Source organism: Tachysurus vachellii, chromosome 11, assembly GCF_030014155.1.
Source record: "Tachysurus vachellii isolate PV-2020 chromosome 11, HZAU_Pvac_v1, whole genome shotgun sequence".
Classification (NCBI taxonomy): domain Eukaryota; kingdom Metazoa; phylum Chordata; class Actinopteri; order Siluriformes; family Bagridae; genus Tachysurus; species Tachysurus vachellii.
Window position 1 is genome coordinate 5,561,322 of NC_083470.1, and position 26,556 is coordinate 5,587,877.

General features: G+C 36.9%; 2 protein-coding genes and 1 pseudogene across 2 annotated transcripts; 2 read left to right on the forward strand and 1 right to left on the reverse strand.

The window, feature by feature from the left end:
* LOC132853814 (serine/threonine kinase-like domain-containing protein STKLD1) lies at positions 1-11,851 on the reverse strand. The gene is given in 9 exon segments (XM_060881802.1): positions 1-87; positions 179-258; positions 535-680; positions 899-947; positions 950-1,002; positions 1,120-1,258; positions 1,565-1,691; positions 4,387-4,488; positions 11,419-11,851. Coding segments are annotated over 8 exon segments (684 nt in total). The 5' UTR covers positions 4,399-4,488; positions 11,419-11,851; the 3' UTR covers positions 1-9.
* Positions 6,258-13,621, forward strand: LOC132853813 (solute carrier family 2, facilitated glucose transporter member 6-like). Its single transcript, XM_060881801.1, has 10 exons — positions 6,258-6,410; positions 6,846-6,999; positions 7,196-7,402; positions 8,165-8,264; positions 8,501-8,712; positions 9,343-9,492; positions 9,623-9,731; positions 9,899-10,078; positions 11,482-11,627; positions 11,947-13,621. The coding sequence occupies exons 1-10, from the start codon at positions 6,352-6,354 to the stop codon at positions 12,106-12,108; spliced, it is 1,479 nt and encodes a 492-aa protein (XP_060737784.1). The 5' UTR covers positions 6,258-6,351; the 3' UTR covers positions 12,109-13,621.
* A 1,048-nt stretch (positions 13,622-14,669) lies between these two features.
* LOC132853717 (solute carrier family 2, facilitated glucose transporter member 6-like) lies at positions 14,670-24,421 on the forward strand (annotated as a pseudogene).
* Positions 24,422-26,556: the final 2,135 nt, after the last annotated feature.

The window sequence follows — 26,556 nt, forward strand, 5'->3', positions numbered from 1 at the left end:
TGGTGGTGATCATGCTGAATTTTTTGACTCTATGTCATTAAGACTCATCATTTTTGACATGATGTCCTGTGCCAACAGTACAGTCTCCTAAGAGGGACAGAATTTAAAGTCTTGTCTTGTTTAAAACATGTCAGATCCACCGTTGTCAAATATGTTAAAAAATCACCCTGTTACAAACCGTTGTGGACTCATTATGTTCAAATATCTGCTCCAATTCGTCCTGTACATTTTCAGCAAACCATTCTAGAATTACAGCATCTGTGATCCAAATACATCAATGTTAACAATTAACATGCAAATGAAAAAGCAATGTAACAGCAGTGCTTATACAGACAGAAAAAGAAAAGTAAAGAAACATTAAGCTTAGGCACTTTGTTTTTCCCTTTAATTTGTCACTCATCTCTATGTACAGTAATTAATATTTAAAAAAAATCTAAATAAATAATCTCTTTTTTCTCCAACAACAAATGCATCTTCAATTCACTGATCTTTCTGAAATGAGGTACCAACTGCACTGAATGTATCTGCACTCACCATGTTGGATTATCTGCTTCACAAGATGGCAAAAGTTCTCTGTGATCTCTGGGTTATCGAAATGGTGTCTTCGTGCAGCCAAAATGTTATAAAAACCATTCCTTTCAACAGTTACATGGAAAAGCTGTAAAGCAGCAGTATCAGATAGACAGGATAGATATACAGTATGGAGAATGTCTCGGTGAATGTATATAATATTTTAATAAATTAGTTATACTTTTGATATTGCTTTGCTAATGAAATTACTATCTAGCACAATACCTAGGATGAAATGCAAAAATTATTCAGACCGGACAATATCACCCAATGAACATATCTCATGTGTACTTTGTTATCAGATAGATGACAGATTCTCTTACTTGAGGTTTTGATTAACCCGGTGATGGAGACAAAGACATGGTTCACAATATCAGACTTCTAAGTTCATGCATCAAGAGACCAGTGGAATTCTTAATATCTTTATTTATGCTATAGAGCTACTGTATATAGATCAAAATGAAAGCGAAAGAAATTTCAGCTTTAGTGCTGACGTGTTCTGTTTATACAGTAGAAACGAAAGTGCTTCCTTGGTTCGTACTCTTGAACTGCTCTATATTGCCTTGATTAATCAGGAACTGTAGAGCAAAGCACACACATTCTGTCACAACTGCATCTTGCAGATGAAGGTCACCCACAATACACAATGTCTCCACAGCATCTGCAAATGATTCTATAGTACAACAGTCTTAAGGGAACAGATGGACTGAAGTGAACTTAATAATTTACTAACATGAATAATAAGAATAGAAAACCACAGCTGTACTCTATTCATTCATTCATTCATTCATTCATTCATTCATATTCTACCGCTTATCCGAACTACCTCGGGTCACGGGGAGCCTGTGCCTATCTCAGGCGTCATCGGGCATCAAGGCAGGATACACCCTGGACGGACTGTACTCTATTAGCACGCTTTAAAATCTTTTTAACCATGAATCATTTGGTCAGGCTTAATTTATTGATTTAACTGTTATTACAATGTTACAATGACCTTTTTCCAGTGTAATTTGTATGATTTTGCAGCAAGGGAGGATGATATCCTTCTCGTTTGGGTAATCCTTTAATGTATTCAATACTCGATGAACTCTGTCCAGTTTCACAGTCAGTTCACAGGCCTTCTGTAGTAAAGAACATGCATATAACTCATAAAACAAAACAATATTTTTCTATTGTGTGTATATTAACATCAAGTAATGTTATTGAATTTTAGCCTGATTTTCCAGTCAACAGTGAAAAGGAAAAGGACTCCATTCTAACTGTGGCATTGCAGACATTTTGACAGCTAAAGTGATTAATCTTATGTTTGTCCAAGTATTTGATGAAAGTGTATGAGGAAATGACACATAGCTAACAATTTTTTAGTAATCTTTAGGCAGACTGGTTTTGATACTGCGCTTATTCATCTGGTTTTTCTTCAGACAGAATACATGTGTATGAACGAGAGTGAGGGAAGTAGAACAGTAAGGCTACAGGGTTCTGAGGTCAAGAAGGTGCACTAGTTTAAGTATTTGGGGTCAACTGTCCAATGTGATGGGGAGTGTGGAAAAGTGGTGAAGAGGCGAGTGCAGGCATGTTGGATTGAGTGGAGAAAAGTGTCAGGAGTTTTGTGTGACAGAAGAGCATCAGGAAGAATCAAAGGAAAAGGTGTACAAGACAGTAGTGAGAGCAGCTCTGCTGTATGAGTTAGAGACTGTAGCAGTGAGGAAAAGACATGAGGCAGAGATGGAGGTAGCAGAGATGAGGATGTTGAGGTTCTCTTTAGAAGTGATGAGGATGGACAGGATTTGGAAAGAGCACATCAGAGGGACAGATCAGGTTGGCTGAGAGATTAGATTGAGATGGTTTGGACATGTACAGAGGAGGGAGATGGTTATATTGGTAGAAGGATGTTGGAGATGGAGCTGCCAGGTAAGAGGTCAAGAGGAAGACCAAAGGGGAGATATATGGATGTGTTAAATGAGGACATGAAGGTAACTGGTGTGAGAGTGGAGGATGCAGATGATAAAGTTAGGTTGGAAACTTATGATTCGCTAACAGGCGACCCCTAACGGGACAAAGCCGAAAGTAGTAGAAGAAGATTCATTCATCCGTTTTTCCCATGTTGTTTTACTGAAATACTGTATATTTATAATTTCTTTGAAGACACCTGTCAAAATATGTTACAAGCATATTTGAATTTAAACACAATGACATCCATCAGGTTTTCTCAAATCCTCACACAACTACATGGGAAGATTTCATAGAGTCATTATTACAGTGAAGGAATACATATGTTTACAGTATGTGCGGGGACATCGAATACACTTGAGCACTTGAAATGCTTTAGCCAGCAGATCTGTTTTCTTTGGATTGTTCTGCTCAGCTTTCAAGACACAGGGGATAACATTTTCTTCACAAAAACAACAGACTTTTCCAATATATTGTCCTAAAATATGAGACACTAAACATCGGACTTAGAACAGAAATCATTGCATAATTGTTAAATCTTTAAAGAAATTATATATAGATGGGTTATTGAATAACCTGCGGTTAGAAGCACTTGTATGAGCTGGAATGATTTCAGCTGGATGCAGACTGACTCAGAGTTTGTCAGCATAGCAGAAGTCACAGCCTGTACCACATCCTCACGGGGATCTCAGGTGTCATCGGGCATCAAGGCAGGATACACCCTGGACGGAGTGCCAACCCATCGCAGGGCACACACACACTCATTCACTTACACACTACGGGCAATTTTCCAGAGATGCCAATCAACCTACCATGCATGTCTTTGGACCGGGGGAGGAAACCGGAGTACCCGGAGGAAACCCCCAAGGCACGGAGAGAACATGCAAACTCCACACACACACAAGGCGGAGGTGCTAACTGTTTTTAAAGGATTTATTACTGTCCTACAGTTATTTTTTTCTTCTTCTTTTATACCACATCATCTGTACGGTGGCAATATTTGATGAACTTTTTATCCATTTATAATTACATTAATCGTTATGGAACATGTTCCAGTCATTTATGCACTAGTCTTTTTCATTCTGTTAAAGCTAAAAAATAAAATTAAATAAAGAATAAAAGAATTACATTGAAAAAAAATGCAAAGTGTAAATCCCTGAAGAATTTCCTAATGCCAAAAAACTCAAAAGGACATCCTTATATAAAATCTTTATATAAAAACATGTATTAATTAATTATTTTTGAATGTAATAATGTATTAATGAATGTGATGAAGAATCACAGACATTCAGACTTTTTTGTTGCACAATAGCTTCATTCGCCATCACCTTGTATTAACAGACAACTCAAATGTTCCTGACTCAATTTTCACTGGAAAAAATGTAAGTATTATGAATCGAATCGATTCTGTACAAGCTGGTAACAAATGTTTCTTAGTTAAAATGATTTTTAGCAGATTTGTTGTACATATTAATACACTTTACACTTAAACTGACCAGATATTGGCTCTAATTTTTGGATTGAGGCTTAACGTGCTGTTAAGGAGCTCGCAAAGGTCTTTGCATATAATAAGATCCAAAGGAGTCGGATCTTGCCTCAGTTGACTCAGCTGTGACAAAGAGAATTAATTCTGATCTATTGTACAACTGTTTATAACTAAGGCGCAGCTGCTGTCATGAGATCGACAGCAAAACATTTCATTTGAAAATTCTCAAATCCATTTGAAAATCAAGGACTTTCATTTCAAAAAGTAGACCTTTGTTGGAAAGAAGAATTATGCAATTTTTTAAAAAAAAGCTCATACGGAAAGTACTCTCATTCTTTATATGAAAAAAGACAGTAATGTAGATCAAGTATGTGGCATACATGTATCAACATGTCCAGGAGAATGCAGCCAAGTGACCAAAAATCAGACACCACTCCACCGGTGTAGCCTCACGCTCTCGGTGGCCATCCAGCACTTCTCACCTAGAACGACAGATTAACAGTAATATCAACATGTCACTTCTTAAAATCTGACTAGTTCATATCAAGGCAGTCCAAGCAGTGGTTAAATGTTTCTGAGCTAAATTACAGTCTCAAGCCTTTGTGAAAAGCAGCACAAACCGGTACAGCAACCTCATAAACAATTGATCAATTTTTGTCCACTAGATGGCACTGCGTATCTAAACCAGTGGTTCATCGCCATTGTTTACAATTGAAACTTTTAGGTTATTACTGGTGTTAAGTTCATATATTCAAGTGACTTGTTTAATTACTAATCTAATTAGCATCAATAATCCAGACAGAGCCTGGAATCCTTAAATGTCAATGTATATTCTACAACTGTTATCTAATTGACACCATTTGGGGATATGTAATGTGACTAATTGCATATAGTTAACATATATAACAAAAACAAATAAACAACCAAACAGCACAAATAAAGAAATAAATAAATCGACAAACCATTTGTGTGTCCTGGTGAATGATTAAATGTTTACCCACTCCTCTATGTGTATGTGTGTGTGTGTGTGTGTGGTACTGTTGGTTTGCTAGTGTATTCATGTGTAGTTTATTACATTTAAACTATGCAGAATATTGTGTCTTGTTATCATAATCATTACATTAAAACTGTGATTCTGACACACTGTGTCACATTGAGTGCTTTTACAGTTGTATACAATGCATGGTTTTTGAACCTTTGTGCGATCTTGTGTAATAGTTGTGGTTCCGAAATAACACATATACGGAAGACAAAGCCACCGCTCATTAGAATGTCCGATGGTTTCAGATTTCTAAAAGCCACACACCAAGCAGATATTTTACACCACTATATTAAAGCCTGTAGACAAATGTATATGATGATGGTATGCCATTGCATCCACCATTTGTCCTAAGAACTGTAAGATCTGTAAGCACTGAACAAAGTATAAACATTAATGACACAGAAAGATAAAGATCAGGTAACTGACTAATTTGCCATACAACCGTTTTAATTAGTGATTACATGATATAGATGATACCATGTCTTCAAACCTCTCCTTTTGCTCCCTTTGAGTTGAGACGACTATTTTGGGGGTTGTCATATACGGACAGTCCATCACCACTGAAAGCATGGACGACGCTATCTATGATAGAATAACTTAAATACACTTGTATTTCCGTGAGCAATTTCACATAATTCCCTGTATCTGACAATGTTTGGGTGATTCACATCGATGAGACACAAAGCCTAGGAACAGCACACAACTAACCCATTACAAATAAAAATAAATAAATAATAACTTACATTTGATCTCATTTTTATATAACTGTGCAATTGAGGGTTAAGGGCCTTGCTCAAGGGCCCAACAGTGGCTGCTTGGTTGACGTGGGAATCGAACCCACAACCTTCCGATTGGTAGCTCAACACCTTATACACTAGGCTTCATAAAGTAAAACATCATTTTCCATAATAGGAAAGCATTTAGGTCCCTGGCTAAGTCATTTATTGGGTGAAATAGTTGTGTGTGTGTTTGCTTGTGTGTTGAGTGCTTGGGGACGTCAAACATGCACTGCGCATGCGTCCTGTGTCACCAGGTCAACTCATGATTTACTCCAAAATATAATACATTATAAATAAATTAAAAAATTATGAATTTGCAACACACAGACTGAGTAACAAAACTAACAGAGCCAGGTCGCCTAAGTTGTGTTTTAGTAACTGCTTCCTCAATTCCCTTCGCTCTTCGCGAAAAAGTCCGTGATTTCAACCACACTCATCAGAGTCTCGGGGTCGCTTCAGTTTCATCTGTACCTTTAAGCTGCCATATAGAAGTATAGTCAGACAGACTAAGGACAGAGCAAGCGATGGGGAAAGCAGAGAACGAAGCAAGTCCGTTACTACCGAAGAGAAGTAATAAAATAAGGTAACTCTTTCTCTCTCTCTCTTTCTCTCACTCTTTCTCTCTCTCTTTGCGCTTTTCATCATATATTTTCTATTTTCTTCACTTTTTCACCTGCATTTGTTGCCCTGCATAATCCTATCTATTGTCATGTTTATTTACTGTCCAAATGATTTATTGTCCTGTGTTTACTTTACACTAGGTATTTATTGACCTCTGTTTTTTTTTTTATTGTATTTTGCCCTCATGTCACACTGTTGTCTTTGCACTCCTGTTTTATTACATCGTTATATATTTCATTCTGTAATGACAATTAAAAACTACGATCAGTGACTTTTCACATTGTGTGGGTGATTTTATACTTCTCTATTGTATTGTTCTGATATCCTGTTTGTATTGGGGACACTTTATAATAAATATATTGTTCCCTTTATTTCTCACAAAATTGCTTTCCAATAGAAATGGCTGGCTCTTTCTTGCTGCCTTTTCGGCTGTTTTGGGCAATTTTATTTTTGGTTACGCGATGGTATTTCCCTCTGCGGTGATTCCACAGCTTCAGAAGGAGAATGATCCAAATCTGCACATGGATGTTCATCAGATTTCCTGGTTTGGGGTAAGAGCAGCTAGTTTGTTTCTCATTGGATATCACATTATCCTGAACTACAATGAAAATAATGTAACATAATGTGTAAAAGGTGTAAAATTGCTTATGTTCTCTGACAACGTTTCTTCTGATTTAAGCAAAAAAATCAGTTTTTGTACATGTGTGAACTTGTCCAATAAATCTGACACTTTTGTTTTTTAAATAGTCTGTTTTTGCGATCGGAGCTATAGTAGGAGGATTGAGTGCCATGGTTTTGAACGACAAAATTGGAAGAAAACACAGCATAATGATATCCGTAATTCCCTCCACGGCGGGGTTTCTCATGATTGTAGCCGGTCATAAAGTGTGGCTGCTTCTCCTGGGCAGACTTCTCACAGGCATCGCTGGTGGCATTACAGCCAGCTCCATTCCTGTAGGTACATTCTCAGTCACGATGAATCACATTTCCTGTCTCAAATTCCAAATTGTGTATGTGTGTGTGTGTGTGTGTGTTTGTCTTAAGTCTAAATCCAGTCAGCAATTTTGAAAGAAGATGAAAGAAAACTTGAAGGTATAACTGCAGTCAAAGTTTGTTCCTGCAACTAGTCCACAATTCTGTTCTGTTCCACTAAAATCTGTTCACCTTTAATTTAGAAATACTACGCAAATCAAATAGTAAAAATTCTTTTAAGGACAGTTTCAGTTTCAGGTAAAGTTCAAAAGGGTGTATCCTTGCACAACTACTGCACAGTCTGAGTCAGTGATAGAAGATTGCATCAAGACAGAAATTTTATCAATACAGTAAAATAAGGGTGTTGTGTCATATTTTCTAAATTTGCTGCTAACCATCATCAGGCTTAAATTATTTTAGGTTGACTACATGCACTGCTTTTCACCCAGCATATACATATATATATATATATATATATATATATATATATATATATATATATATATATATATATATATATATATATAATTGCCCTACAGCAAAAGTAAAGGTATTCCAGAAAGAAATAATATCTAACTTAGGTATTAAAATACCAACTTTCATTTAAATCAGTATGCTTCCATCTTCACTGCGGGTGTGATTAACATATAGTGTCAAGATAGAATGACATCTGTACTTTAATTAACACCTTTATTTTGGGAATTATTTTGTTAGCATAGGCTTAATTATGCTTAACTATCACAGGTCTACGTGTCAGAGATTTCACATCCAGGTGTGAGAGGAGCCCTGGGATCTTGTCCACAGATAATGGCTGTCTTTGGAAGTCTGGCACTCTATCTTTTGGGTAAGTGACACACTTTCTTGCTTTTCTCACTTCACTTATGCTGTACAGAGATTTCTTTGTTTGCACATTAGCACATGTGAGTTGTTTATTCTGAATTTATACTGTTTCATTTCAATATCTATTTTAGAAATCCATCTGGCTGTTAGGATTTAGATGATTAAGGGAATTTAAAAAGAAATGTATAGCATGTAAATAAACTACACTAAGTTTGAGGGATTTCCCTTCTTCCCCCACAGGTTTGGTTCTGCACTGGAGGTGGTTGGCTGTAGCTGGGATAGTTCCTGTTCTGATTATGCTATTTCTCCTGTGTTTCATGCCAAACTCCCCACGTTACCTCATCTCTAACAACAAACGTGACGAGGCCTCCAGAGCCCTCAAGTGGTTCAGAGGCTCTGAATCAAACTACATTTCTGAACTCAATCAAATTGAGCGCAGTGTCAATTCACAGGTAAAAACATACAGCAGCTTTACACATTTACCAGACACCCTTATCCAAAGCTACGTATATTTTTTTTTTATATACAACTGAGCATTTGATAGTTGAGTCTTGCTCAGGAGCCCAGCACTGGCAACCTGGTGAACATGGGAATAAAACTCACAACCTTCTGATTGGTAATCCAACACCTTAACCACTAAGCTAGGATGAGCTTATTGCATTGCTTAATGCATAATGCAAATGTTATGAACTGGTTGAATTGTAGTCCAGACCAGGAAACTGATTTGAACTGATTTGTTGTATGCAACAAATCAGTGTATGAAACAGTGTATGAAAAAATATCTGTCTGAAATTTAATAGCATTGCTGCTTCTGTATCAAATCTGTCATTGTGGCTTATCGCAGCCAAATACATTTAAAGACGGCTTATTGAGAAAGATTTTACAGATGATCGTATATTTTTTATGGTCTGGTTTGATTAGTGAAGTGATAAAATGCCTTGTTTAAAGCCAAATATCAATCAATAATGTTTAAAAGGCATCTGTTGTCACTATTTTATGTAGATGTACTACTTGTAAGCATTTTTGGTAATGTAGCAATGGCGTAGTGTTACTGAAAAGCTCCAATTTAACCTTTGCAACAGGTCGCAATACAGATGAGCGATCTTAAGAGTCCCTTCATGTATAAGCCGATCTTGATCTCTGTGTTAATGAGATTCATGCAGCAGATGACGGGTATTACTCCCATCTTGGTTTTTCTTCAGCCTATTTTTGAGAAAACGGCCGTTTCACTGGTGAGTGGCTTTGAACATCTGTTAAATCAGTATTGCGTGATGTATGTTTGTTGAATTTACATCTAAGATGTGTCTATGGCTTTATTTTCTATGTGTCTATGGCACATTATATTTTCTTAATGTTATCTAGGAGCCCAAGTTAGAAGCAGTAGTGGTAGGAGTTGTTAGACTGCTCTCTGTTGCAATCGCAGCTGCTTTAATGGACAAAGCTGGCAGAAAAGCTTTGCTTTACACATCAGGTTTGTGTTGCACAACACATTTAGTTTTGTTGAATATTTCTTCGTAGCTTAGCGCTTACTGAAATGTTAAAGATCTGCTGTATAGTTGCAGAAGTCAGTTATAATAAAGTTATCGATATTTGATAGTCACTTTCCAAAATTAAAAAACTTCTGCTCTTTATTTTTAGCTTTTATAATGTATCTGGCTACACTTTCAATGGGCATATTCAACCACAAAACACCATGTGATACCAGAAACTTTACTGCCATGGTCCCGTCTTTGGAAAATGCGTACGGAGCCATGGCAGGTCCTGCGATAAACTCCAACATGCTTATCCCCCTCATCAGCGTCATGTTTATAATATTTGGTAAGTGCTCGATTTAATCGTTATCAATGTTTTCTTTATTTTATAAAGGACAGTCTCACAACTGAGTCGAAACTTTATAATAATTCACACAACAATATGACAACCATACAACCAAATATTAAGGTTTTATATTATTAAAAGACTTTTAGTATATTTCAAGCAAGTATTTTTGTGGCATCATCATTTATAATTAAACCACTATAATAACTATACAGTATAACAGTATAACTAGTTATTATTGAACTATATCTTACTGATCTGAATAATTTTCCATAACAGAAGCTCCGACTGTTAGATTTACATAAATGCACTTGCTTTAATATATTAAATTTTTGGAAGTATTCTCAAATGTTAGCACTTTGTAATAGAGATGAAGCTGTAAATATAGCTGCTGTTATTAACTTCACCGGAAATATAAAAAAAGAAGATAGCATGTTGAGGGAGTGACCGTCTTTCAGTACACAAATGAAAACAGGAACTTGTTTCAAGGATATTCCACACTCTAAATGTTAACAGATGAAAAAATCGATGTGATTTCCATTTTCTTATAGTAGAAATTTGCATTGCATTGCGTAAAATTGCTGTGGTATAAGAGGAATAAAACAATTGCTGTGTTATTATAAAATAGATTTTCCACTTTCTAGCTGTGACAGTTATTTTACAATAACAACAACAACACACACACACACACACACACCCCATCGTGTGTTTATACCTACTTAATATAGCCTTAATAAATTGGTCATTTTGACAAACTATTAATTGCCAATAGTTTGGATGTTAATACAACTCTATTAACAAATATTTATTTAATCTCTATTAAAAAATAAGTCCAGATAAATGATCAAAACATTAAATACAGCATTGTTACTACTGAACAGTCTTATAAAAAGCCTTTTTAATGTCATGTAAGTCTTTTTCAATACACTTCTTGCTGCTTTCCATTTCCTATACACCTGACCATGAATTTTCGTAAACAGAAAGCGTGAAAATATCTGCGAATAAAGTTGAGTGTGAAAAGTGCAGATAATTACAAAAAACAACATATACAAACAGTGCTTCCTTTTTTTTGTTGTTTGTTGAAAAAAAAAAAAACAATTTTTCTTGTCGTTATCATGTAGTTTTTGTTTCATCCTTCATGGTTTTTATAGGTGTTGTATGAATAATGAATAAAACGTTATCTAGCATGTTGTTATGGGAAAACAGACAGTGACAGGGTTGTGGATAAGTTTGGTTTTATTCCTCTCATGCCACAGCAATTTTCATATGATTATTTTTTTAAGATTTCTATTTAACAAAGGTGAATACCTTCTCTTAAAAAAACCAAAAACTGTACTTACATTTGTTGCAGGTTATTTTCTGTTGTCCTGTTATTTATTGTTTGATTTGATTTTTCTGAGCAGGTTATGCAATGGGCTGGGGTCCAATCACATGGCTGCTGATGTCTGAGATCTTGCCGACGGCAGCACGCGGCGTTGCTTCAGGCCTGTGTGTGGTGGTTAGCTGGGCCACTGCGTTTGTGCTGACACTAGTCTTCATGCATGCAGTGGTAAATTGCACAGCTCTTTTTTATGGTTATTTATCTATCTACATATTTCTAAGAGCACATAAACTAAATAATATATAACGTATTAAACTAATGTAGGCAAATTTGATCTACTTCAGTCAAATTTAACCTTTAAATTTAAAAGGATTGGAAATTTCTCAATTCCACTAGACTGTTGCAATCAGTCAGTGTGAACCATTTCACAGAGCAGAAGAGATTATCATTTCTGCTGTTACATAATGTGTCATAGGCTGGACTTTCCTGCATTGTGCAAAAATTAGGATACAGTTCCCTATTTACACTTTTTTTCTCTCTCTCACAGGAGGCATATGGGCTTTTTGCACCGTTTCTGTTCTTCTGTGTCATCTGTGTATTGAACATCATATTCACTGCCAAGTGTGTGCCTGAAACCAAAGGACGTTCCTTGGAGGAAATCGAGAATTATTTCAGAACTGGACGCACCTTCACTATTGCTGAAAGCTGAAATACTTGACTACATTCAGAGAATCTCAGAGAGTTTCTCCCAGTCATCATCATATAGGAAAGTTGTATATCCGGTGTGCAGTGTCTAATAAACTTTGAGAAATTTAAAACAAAAAACAAACAAAAAAACCACCTGCCTAAACATTAACTGACTCCCAGTGGAGCCGTGTGTCCCATGACCTAAAATGACATTTTAAAGAACTTAACCTATCCAAAGCATGACATTTAGGCCATGTATCATTGAAGTTCTATGGGTGGATGCTTACAAAGTTCACTGGATATTTTCATGCAGGCTGCACTGTGAACAAAATCAAGGAACATCACAATATACTGTAGTAGTAAAACTTTAAGCAATATTGTACATCACATAATGAAACAGTTTACAGATAACAATTCATAGAAAACATGTAGAAATATAAATCATATCGTTAGAACTGACAGACTATAAATCAGCATCATTACAGACAAGCTAAGAAGAAATTGCATTATAAAATTGTGTGTGCATGATAATAGTTTAACCTGAGACACAATCATCTCTGCACCGGATGAGCGTATGTGTAGATTTTAACTATCTGTAATTTATGTGAGTTTTTATTTCACCTAATACTTGTGATGTTTACTTTTTACGGTCTCCTTTCACTTTACGACATTACTGCGTTTCTCTTAAATCATATATGCAGAAAGGCATAATTTAGCATCAAACAGCTTCAAATACAGTACTTTCTACTTCTACACTTTAACGAGTTCTACTAATCAGCAGAGTAAAGCTCTACTTCAGTGTACACTTATTCCTTAAGAAAGTTTTATTGTGACAACTAACTAATGACATACAGCTAGTTTGTATGGACGAGGTTATTATGCTAGTACGCTAGTAAACATACTGTAAAACAGATATAAACCGGTTTCTCCTACGTAATAATTAACGACGGTGTTTGATGTGATACAGTTGCCCTTTCCTTTTGTGATTTTATTTCTTGTTCTTTTTATTGAATATAGAATTTTTTAAAGTATTTTACCAGAATGTATTTATTGACAGATTTATTAAACAGCTGCACTTTGACTTGGGTAAATACTTAGTGTATTTTCACCAACTCTAATTTTAAATATAATGATAACATCTTTTCAATCAAAATGGTCAAATCACTAGCTTTTACTACGGGATCTAAATATGATCTGCATAACTGAGACAGCTAGTCAGTTCAACACTATAACTAAAGGATGATACTGAAGAAGACCTGCTCAGTTCAGGTGTGGTGTCCGAAATGATAATAAGCAGATTTTATTACCTGAAAACAAGTGTGTAATTGTTGTGGCATGCTAGAAAAAGTCAAAGATTATCAATATTGTTCTGCCAGTCATGAACACATCTTTAATTGTTTTACTTTATTTGACATTATAGTCCACGCTCATAAAGATAACAATGATATTTGCTTCAGTTAATTTTCCCCCGGTTTTTATTCACTGAAGAGCTTGTATGACAGTAAATCTTTGCTATAAAAACTACAATCATCCGCTTTTCTGTTATTGTCCATTTCTTCTTGCAGTTTGGGGCGAGTGATCTCTGCACACCTCTATAGTTCAGGAACTAAAGCATGAAAGGAACCGTCTCAAATAGTAGTTACAAGCCAAAATCAATGACTTCTGAAGTGAAAGACTTTACCAGAATATTTTCTAAACGTGCTGTTAGCAGATTTCTACTCAATGTCCACTCAGGACGGAGCATCGGACAGGAAAAAAACGGCTTCTTGTAGAAGAGCCAAATTGAAAAAAGGTCTGAATAATGTCCATTTGGATATTTATGAACGGTTTTGAGTTTAAACACCTTAAATTAACTTAAATAAGTGTAAGAAATAAACCTGAGAGTGGGTGATGCTATACTGTATGAAAATAATCACAGACCGAGTAGCTTGATACAGCCCCATGGATTTACACGCATTGTAGACTCTCTCTCACTCACTCATCTTCTAGCGCTTTTCCGAACTACCTCGGGTCACGGGGAGCCTGTGCCTATCTCAGGCGTCATCGGGCATCAAGGCAGGATACACCCTGGACGGAGTGCCAACCCATCACAGGGCACACACACACTCTCATTCACTCACGCAATCACACACTACGGACAATTTTCCAGAGATGCCAATCAACCTACCATGCATGTCTTTGGACCGGGAGAGGAAACCGGAGTACCCGGAGGAAACCCCTGAGGCTTGGGGAGAACATGCAAACTCTACACACACAAGGCGGAGGCGGGAATCGAACCCCCAACCCTGGAGGTGTGAGGCGAACGTGCTAACCACTAAGCCACCAGCATTGTAGACTCATAAACAATTAAATAACGACCGTCGATAAACGTATAAACATTTAAAGATTAATACTTGTTGCTTATGAAGTTTTTATAAACTTATCAGTTTTTATAAACTCTGATTCCTCAATTCCCCTCACTCTCCTCTCTCTTTTCTGTCGCTGATGTGAAACACTAACACTTTAGTTTCACTTTAGATTTATTCTATAGCATTAAGCTGCCATATAGAGAGAAAGTCAGAGATTGAGGGCACACAGGAAGCAATGGCATCAGAACAGAACAAGACAACTCCACTGTTACTGAATACACAGAGACAAATAAGGTAGTTAAAAAAAAAGTATATTTTTGCTCTTCACCTATTCTTTCTCTTAATAAAAAAATAATAAATGTTTATATTTTACACTAATTTTATATTTTACACCAATTGGTGAGTCTTACTGGTTTAAGGTGGTGTGCACAGTCCACAGTTTTCTACCCAAATTGTACAATAGCCTAGAGTCTGCATCACTGGAAAAAAAAGCAAATGATCAGATTTAGTTTAACTTCTATACAAAATTAATTTAATTCAACATTTCTGAAGCCTGTTATTGGTACATTTACCCAGTGGTATGCATCATCTGAGAGGAATCATTAGTTCCTGATAATTCAGGTGTTAATAGACATTAAATAGAAATGCTAACCTTTAAATAGCATGCATTTTCCTTAGTATGAAATAAATAAATTTTTATTAAAACCTTTCTTTTATTTGTGCAGTGGTTAACTCTTTAACTCAAGCTGAGTAAAATCTATTAGCAAAAATTTTTCTTTGAGAATAACCCTTAATGCCATGGCATTGTAAAGCTGTATTTAAATATGCTTAATTACATTTACTAAGACTTCATGTGTGGAAACTACTTTTCCAGTATCAAATATTCATTTTTGTTCATTTGTTTTTATTTTTCTGAATGTATATTTCCTTGAGTATTACTTCTGCTGTCCTGAAGAATTGGAGCTGGATAAAAGTAAAACAACATGAAAACACAAGAGCAAAGGGGTTTTAAAAAAATAAATAGAAGTTTTTATTGAAGTGCTTGGTGTGAGCCATCTGACTATATGATATGATGATACAATACGATATGCTGTACTAAATTTTTGACTGTAGATAAATCAGAGACTTTATTTGATACTTGTGTTTAATACCATGTATGTTAAGCAGAATAAAAGCATAAGACATGGATAGAGATAGATAGATAGATAGATAGATAGATAGATAGATAGATAGATAGATAGATAGATAGATAGATAGATAGATAGAAAGATAGATAGATAGAAGGGAGGGGTGGAGAGAGAGAAATAGATAGATAGATAGATAGATAGATAGATAGATAGATAGATAGATAGATAGATAGATAGATAGATAGATAGATAGACAGGCAGGCAGGCAGATAGACAGACAGACAGACAGATAGATACATAAACAGACAGACAAACATACTGTATAGACAGACAGATAGATAGATAGATAGATAGATAGATAGATAGATAGATAGATAGATAGATAGATAGATAGACAGGTAGGCAGGCAGATAGACAGACAGACAGACAGATCGATACATAGACAGCAGACAAACATACTGTATAGACAGACAGATAGATAGATAGATAGATAGATAGATAGATAGATAGATAGATAGATAGATAGATAGGTAGATAGATAGATAGATAGAAGGGAGGGGGTAGAGAGAGAAATAGATAGATAGATAGATAGATAGATAGATAGATAGATAGATAGATAGATAGATAGATAGATAGACAGGCAGGCAGGCAGATAGACAGACAGACAGACAGATAGATACATAGACAGACAGACAAACATACTGTATAGACAGACAGATAGATAGATAGATAGATAGATAGATAGATAGATAGATAGATAGATAGATGATAGATAGATAGATAGATAGATAGATAGATAGATAGATAGATATTTTATTGATCCCAGAGACAATTCAAGTCTACTTGAACTCAAGTGCTTGGTAAAGAAGCAGGTCTTTAGATTCCATGGTGAACCATGGTGGGTCCAGTTGAGCTGTGCCAGAAGCTTGAACGTAGAATGGTGCACAGTGGGTGTGTTATGTGTAGTATCAGTTTATTATGCTTTATTTTTTAATTCTGCTGATTCTGCTTTTTTTTAACGATGGGCTTCCTGAAATGAGAAGAAGAGTGTCTACTAAAAGCTGACAGACAGGATGTTTACTCTTTGATATACAGAATTTAGTACTAGACAGTAAGTTATGGTGAGAAAGTATCACAGAAGCAGTCCCAGAGCAGACTTCCTGAAACTGCAGGCTTAGAACTTGCTGTTGCTTTTCCGGTTGTACAGACAGAACAACGTTCCAGCACGTATTTAGGTTACTGTGTGTGAATTGGGGCCCCCTGTGCACCTATTTCACATCAACAGCCTTTTTTTCTCAGAATCTATTGTATCAGTAACTGTAAGAGATCCCTCCCTCCCTCCCTCCCTCCCTCCCTCACTCCCTCCCCATACTGAGCCCACATTCACTGTCATTCTGTTCCCTAGAGATGATCTGAGGTGCGAGGGTGAGAACATATAACCTCCACAACCACAAGCATTGCATCAAAGAACAACAGAAAACAGCATCTGTTCATTCTTAGGGGAATTTTCACCACAATACCACCCTAGGTTTTTTTTTTGCCAGGCACCATTGTTTCAAATCTTTAAGTATGTAGTCATTTATTATTTAGTATGTTTAATGTTCTGTGCATTTACTATTTGGTGTATTCTTTATCCTGTGTATTTTTTCATTGCTCTTTGTATATATGCATATTTTTTATATGGCACACACTGTCATCTATTTGCACTTGTGGTTCTATGTACCATGACACTGCAGTGTTTTTGTCGCATTATGAGCCTGAAGATCTTGAATTGACTAGATCTACCAATCTACCATCTGTGACTTTTCACATTTTATGATTCATTTTAAACTTCATTATTATAGTACACAGGGGATACTTAATATTTTATAATTAATTTGTGTTGTGAACTTGTTTTCCTATTAGAAATGGCAAGCTCTACGTTGCAACCTTTTCCGCTGTTTTGGGCAGTTTTATTTATGGATACTCCATGGTACTTCCCTCTGAGGTCATTCCACAGGTTCAAGAAGATGATGATCCAAGTCTTCACATGAATGTTGATTAGATTTCTTGGTTTGGGGTAAGCGCAGATTGGATTCTCAATGAATATCACACGTTTTCCCAAATTGCATCGATAATTAATCTATAAAGAACATATTTGATATTTGACATGAACACACAATGACTGCACAAGTTCTCATGTACAGTATGTGTCCAATAAATTTGACTCTGATTCTGTTGTATTTGTTGAATAGACTTTTTTTGCGATTGGAGCTATAGTAGGAGGATTGAGTGCCATGATGATGAACGACAAAATTGGACGGAAACACACCAACATGATATCCGTAATGCCCTCCACAGTGGGATTTGTCATCATAGCAACAGCGCATAAAGTTTGGTTGCTTCTCTTGGGAAGATGGCTCACAGGCATCGCTGCTGGCATTACAGTCAGCTCCATTCCTGTAGGTACATTTCAGGGTGTGATGTGTCCTGTCTGGGTTTTATTTCTGGGTTCTTTCTAGGTTTTCTTTTCCAAGCACTCCCCAGACAAGGTCCCTTGCTCAAGCTTTGTGTCACGAGAAAAAAGAAAATTGCTCTTACGAACATATAGGTTTTTTGTTTTAGTATTTTAATAAATAAGCAGCCATAATATGTTATTGTTTCAGATGTATGTGTCAGAGATTGGTCTGTCAGTGGATTTTTGGGATCCAGTCCTGAGATCATGACTGTCATTGGAGTTCTGGCACTCTATGCTCTTGGTAAGTAACACACCTTCTGTCATTTTTCTGTCATTTTGTTTATGTTGTGCTGAATTTACTTTGTTCTCTGAAACCTATTTAAGTTGTTGATTCTGAAGATACCCAAATGCCTGGCATGCCTAACAATAAGCAACAGTGTGCAAATACACACTCATAGACGTATGATCGATATATTTTATTACAACATTGTGTACTGTTCGAAGAATTAAGAAAGTATTTAAATAAATAATCAGCTTTAATAATGACATTCTAAACTTTTTGGCTGTCAATGATCTAAGTGGGACTTACTTCTTCCCTTACAGACTTGGTTCTGCCATAGTGGTGTTTAACTGTAGTTGGCGTAGTTCCTGTTCTGATTATGCTGTGCCTCCTGTGCTTCATGCCAAACTCCCCACGTTACCTCATAACTCACTCACTCATTTTCTACCGCTTATCCGAACTACCTCGGGTCACAGGGAGCCTGTGCCTATCTCAGGCGTCATCGGGCATCAAGGCAGGATACACCCTGGACGAAGTGCCAACCCATCGCAGGGCACACACACACACTCTCATTCACTCACGCAATCACACACGGACAATTTTCCAGAGATGCCAATCAACCTACCATGCATGTCTTTGGACCGGGGGAGGAAACCGGAGTACCTAGAGGAAACTACCGAGGCACGGGGAGAACATGCAAACTCCACACACACAAGGCGGAGGCAGGAATCGAACCCCCAACCCTGGAGGTGTGAGGCGAACATGCTAACCACTAAGCCACCGTGCCCTCATCATCAACAAGAAATTGAACGAAGCCGACAGAGCCCTCCAATGGCTCAGGGGCCCTGATTCAAACTATATCGCTGAACATGATGAAATTGAAGAGAGTGTAGCCCAGGTAGAAACAAAGATCTGCGATGCAGAGATATTTTACATTCACAGCATTTGGCAGATGCCCTTATCTGCTACATATAAAATTGCTTTGAAGTCAGTCAGTGAATACATGATAATGTATCAATGCATACACTGATAATAAGATATATCATTGTAAATTGTGTAATAAAGCCAAAAATACATAAACATTCTTGTGACCTGATTGAATGCATCAGGAGATTTCTACATGAATTTTAATGTATATTATAAACCTGCTCCATTCAGGAGGTAGCATGTGACCTTACAGCTCCAGGTTTAATCCGACAACTCTTGGTTTAATCCTGAGTTCTGGTTACTGTCTGTGTGGAGTCTCTCATGTTCTTCCCTGATGTTTTCTTTATTGATAGCCTTAACTAATTACTAATCACTTATTAAAAGCTAAACATTGACATATCAGTGGTGCTTTATGTGGCTGAATCTTTTTTAATTTTAGTTGAATACCCCTGATGAAACATACGTGACAACTGCTCCAATTGAACTTTTCCTACAGGCTGAAATGCAGCGTTTAGATCAGAGTCCATTCTACTATAATCCGATCTTGATCTCTGTGCTTACGAGATTCCTGCAGCAGATGACAGGTATTACACACATCTTGGTTTATCTGGAGCCAATTTTTGGAAAAAATAGCTGTTTCACTGGTAAGTGGCTTCAAAGAATCAAACCCGTATTTTTTATACATGACACAAACGTGATAAAAACCTTTCTGTATATTGATAAGAATAAGAGTTTGCCTTGCATGTTGTATTTTTCCAATACTACGTCCTTATCTAGGAACCCAAGTACGATGCAGCCATAGTGGGATGTGTTAGACTGGTCACTGTTATAATTGCAGCCGGTTTAATGGACAAAGCTGGCAGGAAATCTTTGCTTTACATGTCAGGTTTGTTCTGCTGAGGCACGACAACCTTTTTAACCCTTGTATGGTTTTGTATTTTTGTTACTCAGCCAGTGTTGGAGGGTCTGGTGGACCCGCTGCATTTTTGGGTTTTTAATTCAACACAATCAAAAATTTTATGTTAAAATACTCTACAGATGTTTACTTCATTCAATTACAAGCAATATAAACAGCATATATGGTTAATATTTGCCCTTTACCTTTATAACATCACATTTTTTAATTAAAGTGCTACTCGTTTTTTGTTGTTTTTTAATAAAATGACAAATTAACAAATCCGAAAACAAATTAACAAATCCGAAAACAAATTAACAAATCCCAAAACAAATTAACAAATCCGAAAACAAATTAACAAATCCCAAAACACATTAACAAATCCGAAAACAAATTAACAAATCCCAAAACACATTAACAAATCCAAAAACACATTAACAAATCCCAAAACACATTAACAAATCCAAAAACACATTAACAAATCCCAAAACACATTAACAAATCCCAAAACAAATTAACAAATCCCAAAACACATTAACAAATCCCAAAACAAATTAACAAATCCGAAAACACATTAACACACATGGATGGAATGGATTACTGTGGATTAATTCTGTTATTTTCTTATATTTAAATGGAGAACTTTACACATTACACATAAGATTCCATACCCATATATCTTGAGTGACAGGTGTCTTGTCCAATGAACGGTAAGTTTCCATTCAAAAAGATACACTACCGTTTCTGGGTTGTCTGACTTGTCGTTGTGTTTTCGGATTTGTTCATTTGTTTTCGGATTTGTTAATGTGTATTCTGATTTGTTAATTTGTTTTCGGATTTGTTAATGTGTTTTCGGATTTGTTAATGTGTTTTGGGATTTGTTCATTTGTTTTGGGATTTGTTAATTTGTTTTGCACTTCCCGGCCACCGTAAAAATGTAATAAAAAAAGAAAATCAAATTTAATCAAGTTATGAGTGAAAAAAAATCAACAAATTTACAAGGAAGCAAAGTTTTTCAAAACTATTGATGTTTATGAATATGGGTCCCACAGACCCGAACAACATACAAGGGTTAAGCTTCAGCATAATCACAGTGCTTTTACTTTCTGCATCATGACCAATTAATAAAATATTCTATTTTGCCTTTCAGCATTTATAATGTATCTTGCCATTCTGACATTGATCATATACACCCACAAAACACCATGTAACTCTGGGAATGTAACTGTTGAGGCCTTGTCTGCAAAAGAGCCATTTGGAGCAAATAGTGACATCACACTTATCCCACTAATCAGCATCATCTTTATAACAATTGGTGAGAACTTGGTTGTTACACCAGAAATTTTACACTACATTGTGATAACCATTCCACCAACAATCAAGGTATTTTAAGGAAATAAACAAAATATTGAAAAAAAAAAAAAGGTGGTATACCACAGCAATTTACAGCACTGTTAATTGTCTAATTCACGGAGCCAGGGGGCATGGTCGCTTAGTGGTTAGCACGTTTGCCTCACACCTCCAGGGTTGGGGGTTCGATTCCCGTCTCCGCCTTGTGTGTGTAGAGTTTGTATGTTCTCCCCGTGCCTCGGGGGTTTCCCCCGGGTACTCCGGTTTCCTCCCCTGGTCCAAAGACATGCATGGTAGGTTGTTTGGCATCTCTGGAAAATTGTCCGTAGTGTGTGATAGCGTGAGTGATTGAGAGTGTGTGTGCCCTGCAATGGGTTGGCACTCCGTCCAGGGTGTATCCTGCCTTGATGCCCAATGACAGCTGAGATAGTCACAGGCTCCCCGTGACCCGAGAATAGTTCGGATAAGCGGTAGAAAATGAATGAATGAATGAATGAATAAATGGAGCCACGGATTTCTGTTCTGAGCTGGCATCCCAGACTATTGCCTATTGTGGTTGTATGTTTTTGTGTTCCATCCAGCTTAAGGTGTTCTGGGACCACAATACTAAAGAGTGGTTATTTAAGTCATCTAAGCCTTCCTGTCAGCTCAAACCATTCTTTTCTAACCTCTCTCAGAAACAAAGTACTTCCACCTTGCAGAAGTGCTATTCACAGTACAGTAGTGATGCTCATTGTTTCACTGAAGGGAGGAAAATTCCATCCAACTCTCATCTCAGCATTTTATGAAACCAGACTGGCATGAGATCTATACCACACTGCGATCACTTCTTTTCTCTATTTTGATACTGTATGTAAATACTAACTAGTTTCACTGACACTTAGGTGGCACCTTACAATATCCTGTGCTATGTGACATGCAGCAGCCTCAGCAACCTCTTCCTTTCTTCCTTGAGAAGCTTCTCATGAAAGCGTGAAACCACAATATGCAAAAGCCTCGCTGCTGAAAACTTTCTCAGGACTTTACCTCAGACAGTTACAAAGCACTGACACTGCTCGAACAGCAAGGCTAAGGCATTTCTCATGAATAGGCCTCACATACATCCTGCTGGAACATACCTAAGCTATGGCTATTTGAACACCAAAGTCTCCGGCTGTGTATCCGACAGTCGTTGGCTGAGCATTCACGTCTGGTAGCCTGACACAACAGATTTAGCTGACACCTTGCTTGCTATGTCCTTTAATAGCACAAAAGCCTCGTTTGACGATGTAGTGGTTTGAACCCAGGACCTCATACATCCTAAGTATGTAGTGTTTCCTTCAGTTGAACCAAACAAAGTAACTTTTACATAAGGTCTTTTTATGATGTTATCTGATATTCTTTCTCTCTGAAATGTATTTTTGTATCTCATCTTTAAAAATTATTAAAAGAAAGCATCGTATACACATTAATCTGTTATATAGATAATTATAGATAATTAAAGCCAAATTTTTTGTAGTGATTTCGTCAGACAAGATCGTGTTCATGGGTGCATTTATTGTTTTTGTTCTTTTCTTTTATTCTTCAGATCATTTATTGCCTTGAATATTAAATTGTCAGTAACGCGGGATAAAAACGGACCCAAATGCAGGACAGCTAAACAAAAACAGTATTTATTAACTTAAAAAACACTAAACAGGACAAAGACAAACCAGACGAAGACAACAGAGGATTCCGCGCTGCACAAGGCAACGCGGCTCAAATAAATAATACAAATAATTAACAGACATGAGGGACAGGTGTGCGAAGGCGGGGAAGAAACGACAAGGGTGGGGCAGACACGTGAACACCGTACATAAACAAAAAGGCACATGGCCAAAGTCCAGGCAGAGTCCTGACATAAATATCCTGTGTAGTAATTTATATTACATACTGTATTTAATTACATTACATTTACAGCATTTAGCAGCATGTTGTTATTATGAGTGACTTACAGAAGTGCATTGTAGACTATACATAAATGATAAAAATGCATTCTCATGCTAGTTTGACAACTAAAATCTAAAATAACGTTGGAGAAGGTTACAACAACACGAAAGAAAACACACAAGCTAAGGGATTTAGTTCATTTAAGTGCATAATCAGAGCTACATCTGACTACATGCTGGCTTATCTGATACCTTAACACTAAAAAAATTGAACTAAAGTGAAACTGTATTTCACATCAGTGTTTGATATTATGTATGTCAAGCAGAACAAGAGAGCAAGAGGAACTGAGGGATAAAAAAAAAAAAAACAGATTAATTGCCCTGGGCTTTGTTTATTATCTTAAGGAATCTTTGTGCTGCACATTTATAAGACACAATTATTTATTCTTTGAGTGTTTACACTTGTATATTAATCAGCACCATGTCAAGCCTGGTTCTATTAAAAATGATCAATCCTATTAAAAACAGAAGTGTTCATTCAAGCGGTGATGAGGTATGTCTCCTGTGTAATTACTGTCTTAAGTATTTATTGTCCTTAGCATTAATGGTCCTTGGTCTATCATAAAAATGTAATGTCCTGAAGATTTATTATTCTGTATATTTACTGTTTGTATTTTTCCTGTGTATATTTTGTCCTGAGTATTTACCGTTCTGTGTAATTACTGTACTAAACATTTATTGTTATGAGTATTTATTATCCTATATATTTATTGCTTTTTTAATTGTATGTTTTGTTCCTAACCATCCAAACCATCATATATCTGCACTGGTCCTGTAGTTCGGCTTTGAGACTTTTTTCATCAGTGACTTTTCACATTGCTTGCTTTTTTTTCTGTATTTTCATTTTTGTTCTCCCTTAGAAATGGCTGATTCTTTGTTGCTGTCTTTTCAGCTGTTTTATTTTTGGATACTCCATGGTACTTCCCTCTGCGGTGATTGCACAGATTCAGAATGACCATGATCCAAGTCTGCACATGAATATTCATCAGATTTCCTGGTTTGGGGTAAGAGCAGCTTGTTTCTGACTGGATTTGTCTTTATCCTAAACTGCACTGATAATAAATATATAAGCAATGTTTATGAACATATCTGATTAAGGTGCCTTTAAGTGTTTTTCCCCCTTATTTAAGTGGCAGATCTACCCAAACTATTCTATTTGTTGAATGGTTTGTTTTTGCAATTAGAGCTATAGTAGGAGGAAAAAAAAATGCTTATAGTTACATGGTTACAAACTTATAGTTAGACATATTGTAAATTATTTTTTAAACATAAGCAGTTATCATACATTATTGTTGCCGGTCTATGTGTCAGAGATTCCCCGTCCAGGTGTCAGAGCATATCTTGGATCTAGTCCTCAGATCATGACTGTCATTGGAGGTCTGGTACTCTTCCTTATCTCTGTCATTTTAATTATGTTGTGCTGAATTAATTTTGGGGGGGGCACGGTGGCTTAGTGGTTAGCACGTTCGCCTCACACCTCCAGGGTTGGGGGTTCGATTCCCACCTCTGCCTTGTGTGTGTGGAGTTTCCATGTTCTCCCCGTGCCTTGGGGGTTTCCTCCGGGTACTCCGGTTTCCTCCCCCGGTCCAAAGACATGCATGGTAGGTTGATTGGCATCTCTGGAAAATTGTCCATAGTGTGTGATTGTGTGAGTGAATGAGAGCGTGTGTGTGCCCTACGATGGGTTGGCACTCCGTGCAGGGTGTATCCTGCCTTGATGCCCGATGACGCCTGAGATAGGCACAGGCTCCCCGTGACCCGAGGTAGTTCGGATAAGCGGTAGAAATGAATGAATGAATGAATTAATTAATTAATTTTGTTGTCTGCAACCAGTTTGCACTGTAAGTTCTGAAGATACGCACACTGTTATGAGAAATACCTGACATGCAAACAAACTACAGTGTGCAAACGTCCAGTCTTAGAAGTATGAAAGATATAGCAATCTAATATGCATGTAATATTCTGGGTCACATATTCTAAAGTGTATTGTAGTATGAAAAATTGTACTCTAATCTGATTGATAAGGATACTCAAATCTTTATGCCTGCTGATAATATAAGTGGGATTACTGTCTTCCACACGGGCGCTTGGTTCTGCCGTGGCGGTGGTTGGCTGTAGCTGGCGAAGTGCCTGTTCTGATTATACTATTTCTCCTGTGCTTCATGCCAAACTCCCAACGGTACCTCATCGCCAATAACAGATGGGACGAAGCTGCCAGAGCCATACAATGGCTCAGGGGCCCTGATTCAGACTACACAGCTAAACTCAATCGAATTAGGCATAGTGTCAATTCTCAGGTAAAAACAAACAACAGGGTTATAAGCAGATGGATTATATATGCAATCAATGTACAGTATGAGATCTTTAGTATTTTAAAGCCCAAAATACACACCAATGTGACCAAATGCATGAGTACATTTTAATTTATATCATAATCATGCTGCATAATGTAGCACATCACCTCACACCTCCAAGGACTTTGTTTGATCCTGATCCAGGTTATTTTCTGTGTGGAGGTTCTCGTGTTCTCATGGTGTGAGAAAAAATACTTTCAATAGCAACATCAGTTGTTCTAATAAGCATTATTTTGCTGATGACTAAATTTTCATATTCGTATTTAGCATTTTGTTTGCCCTCTTATATGACTGGCTTAAAAAAAAACTCAATAAAAACAAAATAATAAAAGTCCAAAGTGGTAAAAATATAACCACTTCAAACTGAAATATTAAGTTTAGTTATAAACTAATCACTGATGTTTGTTGACATTTAGTGATGTTAGTTGATTTATATGAGTTTTTCTTTCCTTTTTACCTTTTATAATTAATCCTAATATAATGCAACTGGGGGGGCACGGTGGCTTAGTGGTTAGCACGTTCGCCTCACACCACCAGGGTCGGGGTTCGATTCCCGCCTCCACCTTGTGTGTGTGTGTGGAGTTTGCATATTCTCCCCATGCCTCGGGGGTTTCCTCTGGGTACTCCGGTTTCCTCCCCCGGTCCAAAGACATGCATGGTAGGTTGATTGGCGTCTCTGGAAAATTGTCCCTAGTGTGTGATTGCGTGAGTGAATGAGAGTGTGTGTGTGTGTGCCCTGCGATGGGTTGGCACTCCGTCCAGGGTGTATCCTACCTTGATGCCCG

What these genes read in the sequence shown, in the direction of transcription:
- LOC132853813 (XM_060881801.1), top strand. Translation starts at nt 6,352, where the DNA reads ATGGGGAAAGCAGAGAACGAAGCAAGTCCGTTACTACCGAAGAGAAGT. An exon ending in TTACAGCCAGCTCCATTCCT is followed by an intron (nt 7,403 to 8,164) that starts GTAGGTACATTC and finishes TAACTATCACAG; the next exon opens with GTCTACGTGTCAGAGATTTC. An exon ending in AGCGCAGTGTCAATTCACAG is followed by an intron (nt 8,713 to 9,342) that starts GTAAAAACATAC and finishes CCTTTGCAACAG; the next exon opens with GTCGCAATACAGATGAGCGA.